The 14,456-nt window shown below is 34.9% G+C and overlaps 1 protein-coding gene across 2 annotated transcripts in view; it reads right to left on the bottom strand.

Annotated features, from left to right (window-relative positions):
- The window catches only part of ZMYM2 (zinc finger MYM-type containing 2), a 151,116-nt gene that overhangs the window by 112,962 nt on the left and 23,698 nt on the right, over positions 1–14,456 (bottom strand). Inside the window, exons 3-4 of one of the 2 annotated variants that reach the window (XM_077158795.1) lie at positions 13,936–14,422; positions 13,581–13,674 (exon numbers count right to left, since the gene is read on the bottom strand). In XM_077158795.1, the coding sequence (XP_077014910.1) occupies positions 13,581–13,674; positions 13,936–14,412 (571 nt within the window). In that variant the 5' untranslated portion in view covers positions 14,413–14,422. Of the gene's footprint in view, positions 1–13,580; positions 14,423–14,456 lie in introns of both variants that reach the window. The other variant, XM_077158794.1, reaches the window with a different exon arrangement.

Raw genomic sequence — 14,456 nt, 5'->3', positions numbered from 1 at the left:
AATCACAGAACTTATGGGAATGAAAGGCATGGTAGAGGAGATGAAAATAACAATGGAAACCTACAATGGTAGATTTCGAGAGGAAGAACATAGGATTAGTGAACTGGAGGATGGAGCATCTGAAATCCGACAAGAAAATGAAAATATAGGGAAAAAAATGGAAATATATGAGCAGGGACTCAGGGAACTAAATGACAATATGAAACGCACAAATATACGTGTTATGGGTGTTCCAGAAGGAGAAGAGAAGGGAAAAGAAGGAGAAAAACTAATGGAGGAAATTATCACTGAAAATTTCCCAACTCTTATGAAAGACTTAAAATTACAGATCTAAAAAGTGCAGCATACCACAAAGAGAATAGATCCAAACAGACGTACTCCAAGACGTTTACTAATCAGAATGTTAGAGGTAAAGAGAAAGAGAGAATCTTGAAAGCAGCAAGAGAAAAGAAATCCATCACATACAAGGGAAGCCCAATAAGACTATGTGTAGATTTCTCAACAGAAACCATGGAGACGAGAAGACAGTGGGATGATATATTTAATATACTAAAAGCAAAAAACTGTCAACCAAGAATTCTATATCCAGAAAAACTGTCCTTCAAACATGAGGGAGAAATTAAAACATTTTCAGACAAAAAATCACTGAGAGAATTTGTGACCAAGAGACCAGCTCTGCAAGAAATACTAAAGGGAGCACTAGAGACACATATGAAAAGACAGAAGAGAGAGGTGTGTAGAAAGGAAGACTATGAGTAAAGGTATAAAGAAGGAAAATTAGATATGACATAAAATCCAAGAGGCAAAATGGTAGAAGAAAGTACTACCCTTGCAGTAATAACACTAAATGTTAATGGATTAAACTCCCCAATCAAAAGACACAGACTGACAGAATGGCTTAAAAAACAGGACCCATCTATATGCTGTCACTTCTCAAAGGACATGAGGGCAAGGACACAAGCGGACATTTGCACACCAATGCTTATAGCAGCATTATTTACAATTACCAAGAGATGGAAACAGCCAAAATATCCATCAACAAACAAGTGGCTAAACAAACTGTGGTATATACATACGGTGGAATATTGTGCAGCGGTAAGACAGAATAAAATTACGAAGTATGTAACAACATGGATGGACCTTAAGGACATTATGCTGAGTGAGATTAGCCAAAAACAAAAGGACAAATACTGTATGATCTCACTGATATGAACTGACATTGGTGAATAAACTTGGAATATTTCATTGGTAACAGAGAACATAAGGAGATAGAAACAGGGTAAGACACTGGGTAATTGTAGCTGAAGGGATACAGATTGTGCAAAAGGACTGAATATAAAAACTCAGAAATGGACAGCACAATACTACCTAACTGTAATACAATTATGTTAAAACACTGAATGAAGCTGCATGTGAGAATGATAGAGGGAGGAGTGCTGGGGGCATAAATGAAATCACAGAGATGATAAAGATTAAGATGGTATAATCTAGGAATACCTAGAGTGTAAAATGATAGTGAATAAATGTACAAATTTAAAAAATGTTTTAGCATGGGGAAGAACAAAGGAATGTCATTACAGCAGGTTGCTGAAAATAGATAATTAATATTTTAAAATTTCAATTTATGTGTGAGATTAAATCAAAAAATGTCTATTTGGTACAAAATTTATATTTTGACTGATGCATCTCCTAATGTAACTTATGTAGATAGTTGGTTGAGCAACTTAAGTACATGGGACTTTGTATAGGACATGAGATTTTGTTGGTTCATCCAGACTGATGCCCCGATGAATCCAAGAGTGATGTGATCAGTGAGCGGAAAAGTATTTGCAAAGTCCCCTTCAGGGAATGGTGAGAAAGGGGGAAAATCAACCTCCCCAAGTTGAATTCTTGATATTCTCACAAGCAGTGTGGACAACCAAAGCTATAGGCTGAGCCCCCAGTCTTGGGGTTTGTTCATATGAAACTTAACCCAACAAAGAATAGGTCATGCCTACCTAAAATTAGGCCTAAGAGTCACCCCCAAAAGAACCTCTTCTGTTGTTCAGATGTGGCCTCTCTCTCCCCAGCCAACACAACAAGCAAACTCACCACCCTCCCCCTGTCTATTGGGACATGACTCCCAGGGGTGTGAACCTTCCTGGCAACGTAGGACAGAAATCCTAGAATGAGCTGAGACTCAGCATCAACGGATTGAGAAAAACCCTAGAATGAGCTGAGACCTAACAGTAAGGGATTGAGAAAACCTTCTCGACCAAAAGGGGGAAGAATGAAATGAGACAAAGTATCAGTGGCTGAGAGATTCCAAACAGAGTCGAGAGGTTATCCTGGAGGTTATTCTTACGCATTAAGTAGATACCACTTTGTTATCCAAGATGTAAATGAGAGGCTGGAGGGAACTGCCTGAAAATGGAGAGCTGTGTTCCAGTAGCCATGTTTCTTGATGATGACTGTATAATGATATAGCTTTTACAATGTGACTGTGCGATTGTGAAAACCTTGTATCTGATGCTCCTTTTATCTACCTTGTCAACAAACAAGTAGAACATATGGAAAAAAATAAATAATAGGGGGAACAAATTTTAAAACAAATTTAGTTTGAAATGCTAGTGATAAATGAAAGCGAGGGTTAAGGGGTATGGTAGGTATAATCTTTTTTTTCTCTGTTATCGTTTTATTTCTTTTTCTATTTTATCTTTATTTCTTTTTCTAAATCGATGCAAATGTTCTAAGAAATGATAAGTATGCAACTATGTGATGATATTAAGAATTACTGATTATATAGGTAGAATGGAATGATATCTTAATGTTTTATTTGTTGTTAATTTTTTTAATTAATAAAAAAAATTTTTTTTAATGAATAATAGGGGGACCAAATGTTAAAATGAATTTCAGTTGGAAATACTTGTGATCAATGAAAGGGAGGGATCTGGGGTATGGTATGTATCATTTTTTGGTGTGTTTTCTTTTTTTTCTTCTTCTGAACAGGTGCAAACGTTCCAAGAAATGATCATGATGATGAATGTGCAACTATGTGATGACATTGAGAATTTCTCATTATACATATTAAATGGAATGATCGAAATAGGAAAAAAAATAATAATAATGGGGGAACAAATGTTAAAATAAATTTAGTTTGAAATGCTAGTGATCAAAGAAAGGGCGGAGTAAGGGGTATGGTATGTATCATTTTATTTTTTCTGTTTTTGTTTCATTTTTCTGTTGTTTTTTTCTTTCTTTTTCTGAATTGATGCAAATGTTCTAAGAAATGATCATGATGATGAATATGCAACTATGTGATGATACTGTGAATTACTGATTATATATGTAGAACGGAATGATCATGTTAAAAATGTTTACGTTTCTTTTTGTATTTTTTTTAATTTAAAAATTAATTAAAATTTTTTTAAAAAAAGAATAAAATATTTAGAATAAATTTAACTAAGGATACAAAAGGCTTATACAAAGAAAACTACAAGAAATTGCTAAAAGAAATCACAGAAGACCTACTTAAATGGAAGGGCATACTGTGTTCATGGTGGGGAAGACTAAATATAGTTAAGAGGTCAATTCTACGTAATTCAATTTATAGAGTCAATGAAATACCAATTAAAATCCCCAAAACTTACTTTGCAGATATAGAAAAAATAATAACCAAATTTATCTGGAAGGGCAGGGTGCCCCGAATAGCTAAAAGTATCCTGAGGAAAAAAAAAAAAAATGAAGTCGGAGGTCTCACGCTACCTGACTTTAAGGCGTATTACAAAGCTACAGTGCTCAAAACAGCATGGTACTGGCATAAAGAGAGATATACTGACCAATGGAATCAATAGAATGTTCAGATATAGACCCTTTCATCTATGGACAACTGATCTTTGATAAGGCAGTCAAGCCAACTCACCTAGGACAGAACAGTCTCTAATAAATGGTGCTTGGAGAACTGGATAACTATGTGCAAAAGAATGGAAGAGGATCCATATCTCCCACCCTATATAAAAATTAACTCAAAATGGATCAGAGACCTAAACACTAGATCTAAGACCATAAATAAAACTTTAAGAAGAAAATGTGGGAAATATCTTATAAGCCTTGTAATACATGGTGGTTTCGTAGGTCTTACACCCAAAGCACAAGCACTGAAGAAAGACATAGATAGATGGGAATGCCACAAAATTAGACACTTTTGTGCATCAAAGAACTTGGTCAAAAAAGTAAAAAGACAGCCTACACAATGGGAGACAGTATTTGGAAATGATATGTCAGATAAGGGTCTAGTATCCAGAATATAGAAAGAGACTGTTCAACTCAACAACAAAAACACAAACAACCCAATTGCAAAATGGGCAAAAGACACAGACACTTCTCAGAAGAGGAAATGCAAATGGCCAAAAGGCACATGAAAAGATGCTCAAGTTCCTTGGCTATTAGGGAAATGCAAATCAAAACCACAATGAGATATCATCTCATACCCAACAAAATGATCATTATCAATAAAACAGAAAACACCAAGTGTTGGAGAGGATGTGGAGAAAGAGGCACACTTATCTACTGTTGGTGGGAATATAAAATGGTACAACCACTGTGGAAGGCAACTGGGTGGTTCCTCAGGAAGCTAAGTACAGAACTGCCATGTAATCCAGCAATACCACTGCTAGGTATATATTCAGAAAACATGAGGGCAAGGACACAAACAGACTTTTGCACACCAATGTTTATAGCAGCACTATTTAAAACTGCGAAGAGATGGAAACAGCCCAAATGTATATCAACAGATGAGTGGTTTAACAAGCTGTAGTGTATATATATATGATGGAATATTATGCAGCTGTAAGACAGAAGAATGCCTATCATGAAGCATGTAACAACATGGATGAACCTTGAGGACATTATGCTGAGTGAGATTAGACAGAAATAAAGGACAAACACTGTATGGTCTCACTGATATGAACTAACATTAATGAATGAACTTAGAGAATTTCAGTTAAGAACAGAGGCCATCAGGAGAAATGGCAAATTTGGGATAACTGGAGCTGAAGGGACACAGATTGTGCAACAGGGCTGATTGTAAAAATTCAGAAAGGATAGAACAATACTACCTAATTGTAGCAAAATAATGTTAGTACACTGAATGAAGCTGAATGTGCGTATGATGGAGGAGGGCTGGGGACACAAATGAAACCAGAAGGAAAGATAGACGATTGATTTGAACAGTGAATAAAAAAGTATTTGCAAAGTCCCCTTGGGGGAACGGTGAGAAAGAGGGAAAATTTAACTTCCCCATTTGGAGAATTTCTGATATTCTCATAAGCAATGGGGACAACAAAATCAATGGGCCGAGCCTTCAATCTTGCGGTCTGTTCATATGAAACTTATCCCCACAAAGGACAGACTAAGCCTACTTAAAATTAGGCCAAAGAATCACTCCCAGAGAATGTCTTTTGTTGATCAGATGTGGCCTATCTCTCTCTCAGCCAACATGGCAAGCAAACTCACCACCCTCCCCCTCTCTACATGGGACATGACACCCAGGGATGTAAACCTCCCTGGCAACATGGGACAGAAATCCTAGAATGAGCTGGGACTCAGCATCAAGGGATTGAGAAAACCTTCTCAACCGAAAGGGGGAAATAGTGTCGGTGGCTGAGAGATTTCAAACAGAATTGAGAGGTTATCCTGGAGGTTATTCTTACGCATTTTATAGATTATCCCCTTTTTAATTTAAGGTGCATTAGAGAGGTAGAGGGAAGTGCCTGAAACTGTAGAGCTGCGTTCCAGTAGCCAAGTTTCTTAAAGATGAATATATAAGGATACAGCTTTCACAGTGTGACCATGTGAGTGTGAAAACCTTGTGTCTGATGCTTCTTTTATCTACGATATTAACAGATGAGTAAAAGAAAATATGGATTAAAAATAAGTAATAGGGGAACAAATGTTAAAATAAATAGAGTAGATTGATATACTAGTGAACAATGAAAGGGAGTGGTAAGGAGTATAGAAAAAAATTGGGGGAAAAAAGGTTAAAATATATTGAGTAGATGAAAATACTAGTGGTCAATGAGCAGGTGGGGTAAGGGGTATGGTATGTATGAGCTTTTTATTTTTTATCTTTTTCTGGAGTGATGCAAATGTTCTAAAAAATGACCACGATGATGACTATACTACTATGTCTATGTGATGATACTGTGGGCCACTGATTGTACACCATGCACAAACGTTTGTATGTTAAGAATATTTGTGTTTGTATGTTGTTTTGGTTTGATAATAAAAAATATACCAAAAAATTTAAAAATCAGAATATGTAAAAGACGATATTGTCCATATTTTAAACTTCAAACTTCTGTGTGAGACCACAGGGAGATAAGTTTATTTGGTGCAAAATTTTATGCACCAAATTTTTATTTTTATTTTGGTGCCTAAAATTCACCCCCAAGAGAACCTCTTTTGTTGCTCAGATGTGGCCTCTCTCTCCAGCCAACACAACAAGCAAACTCATTGCCCTCCCCCTGTCTACGTGGGACATGACTCCCAGGGGTGTGGACCTTCCTGGCAACGTAGGACAGAAATCCTAGAATGAGCTGACACTCAGCCTCAAGGTATTGAGAAAACCTTCTTGACCAAAAGGGGGAAAAGCGAAAAGAGACAAAATAAAGTCTCAATGGCTGAGTTGAGAGGTTATCCTGGAGGGTATTCTTATGCATTAAATAGATATCACCTTGTTAGTCAAGGTGTAATAGAGAGGCTGGAGGGAACTGCCTGAAAATGCAGAGCTGTGTTCCAGTAGCCATGTTTATTGATGATTATATATTGATAAAACTTTCACAATGTGACCGTGTGAATGTGAAAACCCTGTGTCTGATGCTCCTTTTATCTACCTTAGTAAACATATGGAATAAAAATAAGTAATAGGGAGAATAAATGTTAAAATAAACTTAGATTGAAATGCTAGTGATAAATGAAAGGGAGGGGTAAGGGGTATGGTATATATGAATTTTTTTCCGTTGTCTTTTTCTGAATTGATGCAAATGTTCTAAGAAATGCTCATGATGATGAATATGCAACTATGTGATGAGTGAATTATTGATTATATATGTAGAACGAAATGATCATATGTTAAGAATGTTTGTGTTTCTTACCTCGTCATATTTTTTTTATTTAAAAATTAATTTTTAAATTTTTTTTTAAATTTTATATTTTGGGTAGCACGTTGAACACCCTAAGTACATGGAATCTTGAATAGAGTGTGAGATCTTGTTGGTTTCTTCAGATTAGTGTGATGCCCCGATTATCTCAGAGTAATTTTGGTAGTGAATTAAAGAAACATTTGCAAAGTCCCTTTGGGAGAGAGTGGGGAGAAAGGAAGAAATATACAACTGCACATGTGGAAAACTGGGGTCAACCAAATCAATAGGCTGAACCTCAGATCTTGGGGTTTGCTCCTATGAAATTTACTCCTGCAAAGGTTAGGCTTTGCCTACTTATAATTACGCCTAAAAGCCACCCCCAGAGAACCTCTTCTGTTGCTCAGATGTGGTTTCTCTCTCTAAGTCAACTCAGCAGTGACTCACTGCCCTTTCCCTTTATGTAGGACATGAATCCCAGGATAAACTGGGTCCCAGCATCAAGGGATTGAGAAAGTCTTCTTGACCAAAATGAGGAGGAGAGGAATGAGACAAAATAAAATTTCAGTCGCTGAGAGATTTCAGAGTCAAGAGGTTCTCCTGGAGGTTACTCTAATGCATTATATAAATATCCCTTTTTAGTTTATGGTGTACTGGAGTGGCTGGAGAGAAGTATCTGAAACTGTTGAGCTGTGTTCCAGTAGCCTTGATTCTTGAAGATGACTGTATAATAATATAGCTTTCATAATGTGACTGCGTGACTGAGAAAATTTTGTGTCTGATGTTCCTTTTATTCAGGGTATGGACAGATAAGTGAGAAAATATGGATAAAATATTATTTATTAAAAATATGGATAAAGGGTGGTCCACGGTGGCTCAACAGGCAAGAATGCTTGCCTGCCATGCCAGAGGACCCGGGTTCGATTCCTGGTGCCTGCCCATGTACAAAATAAAATAAACAAATAAATAAATGTACAGAATGTACGAGTTTTCTTTTTTTTCTTATATTTCTTTCTATGGAGTGATGCAAATATTCTAAAAATGATCATGGTGATGAATACAACACTCTGGGATGATATTGTGAGCCACTGATTGTAAACCATGTGTGGACTGTATGTGTCTGAAGATTTGTGAATAAAATTAAAAAAAAAAAAAAAGAAGAAGATATACAAATGGTCAATAAGCATATGAAGATAACTCACAATCATTTCCTCGATTTTTTCTTCAAGGAAATGCAAATCAAAACCACATAAAATACCACCTCACACCGACAAAGATGGCTACTACTTAAAAAAACAGAAAATACCCAGTATTGATAAGGATGCCGAGAAACTGGAACCCTTGTAAATCACTGCTGTGCAGCCATCGTGGAAAATATTTTTTTAAATTCAAAATGTTAAATATCAAATTGCTCCAGGACTCATCAATTTCCTTCTAAGCATATACCCAAAGGAATTAAAAGCAGGGACTCAAACAGATACCTGTACCCCAATGTTTGGAGTTCACCAATAACCACAAGGTGGAAACCAACTCAAGAGTTTACCAGCAAATGGATTGAGCTGGTTTGAAAGGATGTATGGACCCTAGAAAAGCCATGTTTTAATCAAAATCCCATTTCTTAAAGGCAGAATAATCCCTATTCAATACTGCATGTTTGAATCTGTAATTAGATCATCTCCCTGGAGATGTAACCCAATCAAGAGTGGTTGTTAAACTGGATTAGGGGAAATGTGTCTCCACCCATTTGGCCAGGTCTTGATTGGTTTACTGAAGTCCTATAAAAGAGGAAACATTTTGGAGAATGAGAGAACAGAGCAGAATAACATAGCCACGAGAAGCAGAGTCCACCAGCCAGCAACCTTTGGAGATGAAGAAGGAAAATGTCTTTCAGAGAGCTTCATGAAACAGCTGCTAGAAGAAGAAACTAGCAGATGATGTCGTGTTTGCCATGCACCCTTCCAGATGAGAAAGGAACCCTGACTGTGCTCACCATGTGCCTTTCCAGCTGAGAGAGAAACTCTGACTGTGTGTGCCATGTGCCCTTTCACTCGAGAGAGAAACTCTGAATTTCATCGGCCTTCTTGAACCAAGGTATCTTTCCCTGGATGCCTTTGATTGGACATTTCTATAGACTTTTTTTAATTGGGACATTTTCTCAGCCTTAGAACTAGCAACTCATTAAATTCCCCCTTTTAGAAGCCATTCCGTTTCTGGTATATTGCATTCTGACAGCTAGCAAACTAGAACATGGATAAACAAAATCTAGCATACATATATATATACACATATATTTTGATATATATATATATCAAAATATATATCAAAATCTAGCATATATATATATGCAAGGGAATATTTTTCAGTTATAGAAAGGAACACAGTTCTGATATATGCTACAACATGGACCTTGGAGATATCATTTTGATGTACCTTATATGAAATCTCTAGAATAAACAAATTCATAGAGAAAGTATATTGAACATTATCAGCAGCTGGATGTAGCGATAATGAGGAGTTATTGCTCACTTATAGAGTTTGTTTCAGGTGATGAAAAATTTTATAACAGATGGTGCCAATGTTTGCACAACATTTAAACAATTAATGTCACTGAATTATATAATTAGCAATAGTTTAAAAAGCAAATTTTATACTACCTATGTGACCACAATGAAAATAAATAAACACAGAGATTGTCCATCTAAGATAAGAAAACAAGACAAGGTACCGATTACAGCTCTGCTATTCGACACTGGACTGGAAGTTTTACCCAGAGCAATTAGGCAAAGAAAAAAAAAAAAAGAAATAAAAGCCATCCTACTTGGATCGTACAATATTTGTAGGATCTCACTGACATGAATTAATTATATGTAAATTCAAAGAGATAAAATTTAGAACACACATTACCATGGGACAGAATGAGGCTAGAATATGGGGAGTGGTTGCTTGGATATGTACAGAATGTTTAAGCAGGTTGAACTTTATTAAACGTTGTAAACAGAGGTGATGGTAACACAATATTGTAAATATAATTAATAGTGCTGAATTGTGAGTGAATGGGGTTGAAAGCACTAGTTTAGAGTCATGTATGTCAACGGAAGGAAAGCTAGAGGTAGAAATATGAGAACGTGCAACACTGACTCTTCCGGTGGATGATAACTGTGATTAACAGTCCAAATATAAAAAAATTCTCTAATGAACTAGAACAGATGTATAAGAAACACTATTACAAAGAATTAATAATAGGTATTTGGGAGAAAACATTAGTTTTTGCAAACTATGGGCTATAATTAATAGTAATATCTTAATATTCTCTCATCAACACTAACAAAAGTACTACATAAATACTAGGGGTCAACAACAGGGGAGCATAAGGGCTATGGGGCATTTGGGTTTTTCGTTTATAATCTTATTTTACATAATTATTATAATTTTGAAGTAATGAAAATGTTCTAAAATTGATTGTGGTGATGATTCCACAACCACGATACTGGGACCCAGTATACTTTGGATAGATTGTATAGTATATGAATATATCTCAATAAAATTGCATTAAAAAAAAAACATACCTTACTTGGAAACGAAGAATACTATCTGTACCCACAGATTACATGATTCTACATATTAAAAAAAAAAAATCCAAAAGTACTAGAGCTAATAATGAATTCAGTAAAGCTTCAATACAACTGAAAAACCTGTTGTACATCAGCAATGAAACATATGAAATGAAAATGAGAAAATAATTCCATTTGCAACAGGATCTGAAAGAATTAAAAACCTACAAATAAATTTAATTAAAACAGAAAAAGACTTATATACTGAAAACTAAATAAGAATGCTGAAAAATATTAAACACCTAAATAAATAGAAAGGCATTCCATGTTCATGGTTTGGAAGACATATTGTTAAAATATCAATACTACTCCAAACAATCTAACTATTCAACTCAATCCCAATCAAAATTCCTGCAACTTTCTTTGTAGAAACTTAAGTTCATATACACTGCAAGGGTCCCAAATAGTCACAAAATCTTAAAAAAGAACAAGGTCCTCAGAGGTCCTTTTACAAAGCTACAAGAATCAAAACCATAGGACTGGCATACACATACAGACCAATGGAATAGAACTGAGAATCAGAAATAAATCTAAACATCAATGGCCAATTGATTTCTGAGAATGGTGCAAAGCACATTCTATGGGGAAGATTTATATTCAATGAATGGTTCCGGGAAAACTACATATCCACATGCAAAAAAATAAAGGTGGACTTAACACACACCAAATATAAAACAATTTAAAATGAATCAATGACCTAAATATAAGAGTTATACACATAGAACACTTACAAGAAAATAGAGAAGAAAATACTCATGACCTTGTATTTAGAAATGGATTCTTTAATGACAACAAAAGCACAAACTACAAGAGAAAAAACATGTAAATTGGGCTTCATCAAAATTAAAAATGTTTACACATCTAAGGAAATTATCATGAAAGTAAAAAGAAACCGATGGAATGGGAGATAATTTAGAAATTGTATTGTACATTTGATAAGGATTTCAAATATAGTAAGACCTCCTATAACTCAACAATAAGAAGACAAAGGACTTGAATAGACAATTCTCCAAAGATGTATAAATGGCCAATAGGTATACCCAAAGATGCTCAGCATCATGAGACATCAGGAAATGCAAATCAAATGAAGAGACACCACACCCACTAGGAGAACTATTACTAAAAAGAAAAACAGAATATAACCGTTTTTGAGGATGCAAGAAACTGGAACTCTTGTACACACTGGGTAGAAATGTAAAATGCTGTAACCATTGAACAAAACCACTTGGCAGTACTTCAAAAAGTTAAATACAGTATTTTCATATGACCTGGCAATCCCACTTCTCAATATATACTCAAAAGAATTTGAAAACAAGAACTCAAACAGATAGTTCTTCATAGCAGTATTATTCACAACAGCCACTAGGTACAAGCAACCAAATAGTCATCTACAGATGAAAGGATAAAAAATGTTACATATATACAATGGAATATTATTCGGTCATAAAAAGGAATCAAGTTATAATACATGCTACAATACAGATGAACTTTGAAAATATTATCCTGAGTGGAATAAGCAACACAGACACATCTTATATGATTCCAATTATAAGAAATACCTATAATAAGTAAATTCATAGAGACAGAAACTAGGGATTTATTGGTTAATAGAGTTTCTATTTGGGCTAATGAAAAAGTTTTGGAAATGGATAGCAGTGAAATAGAACAACACTGTGAATATAATAAATACCACGCATTGTACATTTAAAAATGGTGAAAATGACATCAATGCTTCCAGCAGCATTATTCACAACAGCTAGAAGGTGAAAGCAATCCAAATATTTGACAAATGAGCAGCTAAATATAATGTGATATAAACATACAAAGCAATATTAATCAGTCATAATAAGTTAATGAAACGCTGATAAATGCTACAACATGGATGAGCCTTGAAGACATCATGTTGAGTTAAATAAGTCACACACAAAGGGATAAATTCTGTGAGATTTCACTTATGAAATAACTTGGATATGTAAATCGTAGAGACAGAAAGTAGAATACAGTTTACCAGGGGCAGGGCAAATATGAATAAGAGGATTAATGCATAATGGGTGGAGTATTTCTGTTTGGATTATGGGAAAACTCCAGTTCTGGAAATACACATGGAAGTATTAAGTGCTCAAAGAGCACGATGTATACAAACTATTCTCAAATGTTTAGAAAACAGGTAGACTGATACACAGATATAATGATGCCAAATGTGCAAAATGTCCAAAGTTGGTGGTTCTCTGTTTCTGGGTGGGAAGTATGTTGGAGTTCTGTATTCTCCCAATAATATGAGTTTTGCATTATTTCTGGAAGTATTCTTTAAGTCTGAAATTATCTCAAAATAAATAGTTAATAAAAATGGTTAAAATGGCAAATTTTTATAAGTAGGTAGATATGTTAGTATGTATATGTAGATGCGTATATATTATTATCACAATACTTTTAATTAACAAGGAAAGCAAAGACATCTAATTCAATTACATACAATATTACTTTTGATCCTTAAATTGCAGTTTTTTATTCTCATTTTCAGATTAAAAGAATACTAGTAAAATATACTTGAAAAAAATGAGTAAGAACATGACAAATAAGATGCCCTATTGTCAGACTATTGTAATGGTGAATATAAAAGATGTATTTTTTAAAATACTTTTAGACATAAATCACTTTATGTGATTAATTTCCTAATACTCTGAGGAGAAATAAAAGATTTTACATCTTTCTAATTAGCTGAAATATGAATTTAAGCATAAGTAAATGAAATTAAAATATTTCAAAAGATAGCACACTAACTACTACAACAAAAAACTCAGCCAAAAAATTAAATTCATTTACATGGAATAAACTATCACTTACTGCTTACCAGGATTATGATGAGTTGCAGATTCTCCATTCTGAAATACGTCTCCTGTCACATTCATTCTACCAGGATTAAAAGGTCCTACTCCAGTCTTGGTCTGTGAAGTTAAAGATGGGGTGTATGTTTGTATATTAACACCAAAATTACTTGTCTGCAGTCCATTAGAGACATCTCCCAAGTTGGTATTCTGCAGTGATGTTACATGTGTAATCATTAAGTTCATATCACGTCCGTCAGTACTTTCTAATTGGCCATCATTCACAGAGCTTACACCTGTTTCTAAGGTTGTAACATTAGCAATCTGAATTTCAGAGTCTGGTTCTGTGGTGATACCACTATTACCCATTCCTGCATTTACCTTACTTCTTGAAAAACTTGAAGTGGAGAAATCCACATCATTGCTTCTGTTTTTAATCTCTGGAGGTCTCCTTTCAATAAAATTAGAGGAGTTTTTCTCTTGCCCTTGATTTGTTTCCATGTCCTCTTCATCATCAATAATAATTGTCTCACTCACACTTCCCTTCTGAGAAGCCAATTCTTTGGAGGAAGGAAGAGTTTTAGAATCATTTCCTTGTAGCTCGTCATTTTTTGATGATGTAAATGTTCTTTGATCAGCCACCACTGGTGCAGAAGACGGGGGAGGTTGTACAGGTTCAATAAAAACAACATCATCATCATCTTCCACTGTTGCGTTTTGAAACTTATTAGATCTAGAAACTAAAGAATTAGATGCATTACTGAATGAATTTCCTACATTCGTGAGACTAGTTGCCATGGCCGTGTTCCCTATTAAAACAGGAGTCTGATCAGTCAATTCCACTGAACCTGTGTCCATGCCAAAGAACCTGTTAGAGAGATAGAGAAAAGAAAAAGAATAAA

This window comes from Tamandua tetradactyla, chromosome 4 (assembly GCF_023851605.1).
Source record: "Tamandua tetradactyla isolate mTamTet1 chromosome 4, mTamTet1.pri, whole genome shotgun sequence".
In the NCBI taxonomy this organism is placed as follows: domain Eukaryota; kingdom Metazoa; phylum Chordata; class Mammalia; order Pilosa; family Myrmecophagidae; genus Tamandua; species Tamandua tetradactyla.
Note: the sequence above shows the minus strand (reverse complement) of the source record. Positions and strands in the feature narration are given on the sequence as shown.